Source organism: Perkinsus marinus, assembly GCF_000006405.1.
Source record: "Perkinsus marinus ATCC 50983 genomic scaffold scf_1104296963154, whole genome shotgun sequence".
Lineage (NCBI taxonomy): Eukaryota > Perkinsozoa > Perkinsida > Perkinsidae > Perkinsus > Perkinsus marinus.
The window spans coordinates 1-1,718 of NW_003205139.1; the positions used below are offsets into that span (position 1 = coordinate 1).

The window sequence follows — 1,718 nt, forward strand, 5'->3', positions numbered from 1 at the left end:
ATATTTGGACGCACTGGTGCAACACAATAATGAAAGATGGGAGGGTCAATGGATGATTGAAAAACTAATGACTGATTGCTGTGTGAAATAATCAATTCGCGCATGTGCCGATACGCATTCCTATAGTCTATTTTATCTCACTCTCGAAAAATGTTTCTACTTGAGTTCACTAATACCTATCTTACTATTCTTCCAATCATACAAGAAATAACGTCCCATGACGCTAGGGTGACCAATACCCCATACATCATCATCAGACACTTCAAGAAGTATGCGACAAAAAGTTTGCTTTTTGGCATCCGTTCTAATATCCACATATGCATCTGGGGGGATCTTCACCTCAACGTTCGAACCATCAACACCCTTTAAAAGGAAGTTCACCGAAGGAAGGTTTTGCCGTTGATTACAATTGACGATAAGCTTAGAACCCTCTTGGGTAATCGTCACCTTACTGCTTGATCGAGCCTCAAGATCTTTTATGAGGGTAGGAAGCGCATACCTACGGATAGGGATGAATATGAACTCTGCTCCAGTATCAAGGTCGCCAAAATCGTTCACAACCATTACAGGATACGTTTGACCTCCAAGGGAGAAGCCAGTGACCCGAACAAACCTGGGCTGAATAACCGATACATAGACCAACGGACCTCGATAAATACTAGGATCTGATCCACCGAGAAGGAGCTCCCCTCTTTTATTAGTGCCATCATGCCTGAGGTAGATCGAGAAGATACTACTCTCGATAAGCTTCTGTGAGAGAAGTTGATCTATTATCGGAACATATGGTGATTCTGGATCATCTGGTGGTGCCAAGCCGAAACTGGCATGAGGGACTGGCACATCGGGAACGTACTTGTAGTTAGCAACCAGACCAAAGGTAATAGTGGCACTGCCAGCTTGGCCGAAATGGGCCGTTGCAGTTTCCTCGAAGATACTTACTTCTGATCCATCTGCGAATTGTAGTGTATCAAGTTCTCCCTCACTGCAAGGCTCAGGGCTGCATTCATAGCAACCGAAGATGATGTCCTTGCACCTCCCTGGATGACCTTTCTCATACCAACGCTTCCAGAGGAAGAATGTCTCGGGGGCGCCGGTGTCAATAAGACCATAGACATTTTGGCTACCGAATGTTACTTTCCCAACCAGGAAATACACATCAGCTTCTTTCGTCGCCTTTTCAAATGATATAGGAACCCTCATGAGAGATCCCACTACACCTGATAATAGAGAGGAAAGCAGAGCAGGGTATATGATCATCTTAGATCGAATATTAACTACGAGAAATAAACCTTGGCTCACGGATGATCCTAATACGTATACTGGAGGAATTGGATCCGTTGCCGGCCATAAGGAACATATTTTTTTCTTTGGCAAATTCAAAAAATTTGTGTTTCTCGTTAACGCTCTCACGAAAAATACTAGAGAAATGAAATGATAAGACCAATAGTCTAGTTCACTTGACTACAATGAATGCCATGCACGCATGCTCACGTTCCTAACTGGAATAAGGTAACGCACAATGCGTGGCTGTTCGCGCGCGTAAGCACGCGTATGCACGAATCTCGTTCGCCCATTATTAGAGCATGGACTAAGCTGTAGTACCAGTACTTCGGAGTTGCCGTGTTGTATCTTAGCTTACTGATTGGTCATGTTGATTTGTTTATCTGATCGTGGCTACTGCTGAGATTTGGAGTTCGGGAATCCCGATCTCCGGAATC

General features: G+C 44.2%; 1 protein-coding gene across 1 annotated transcript; it reads right to left on the reverse strand.

The window, feature by feature from the left end:
* Positions 1-156: 156 nt before the first annotated feature.
* Positions 157-1,200, reverse strand: Pmar_PMAR009127 (Gastricsin precursor, putative; the record flags this gene model as incomplete). The annotated part of the gene is made up of 1 exon (XM_002771293.1): positions 157-1,200. One exon carries the CDS (start codon positions 1,198-1,200, stop codon positions 157-159), a length of 1,044 nt encoding a protein of 347 aa, XP_002771339.1.
* Positions 1,201-1,718: the final 518 nt, after the last annotated feature.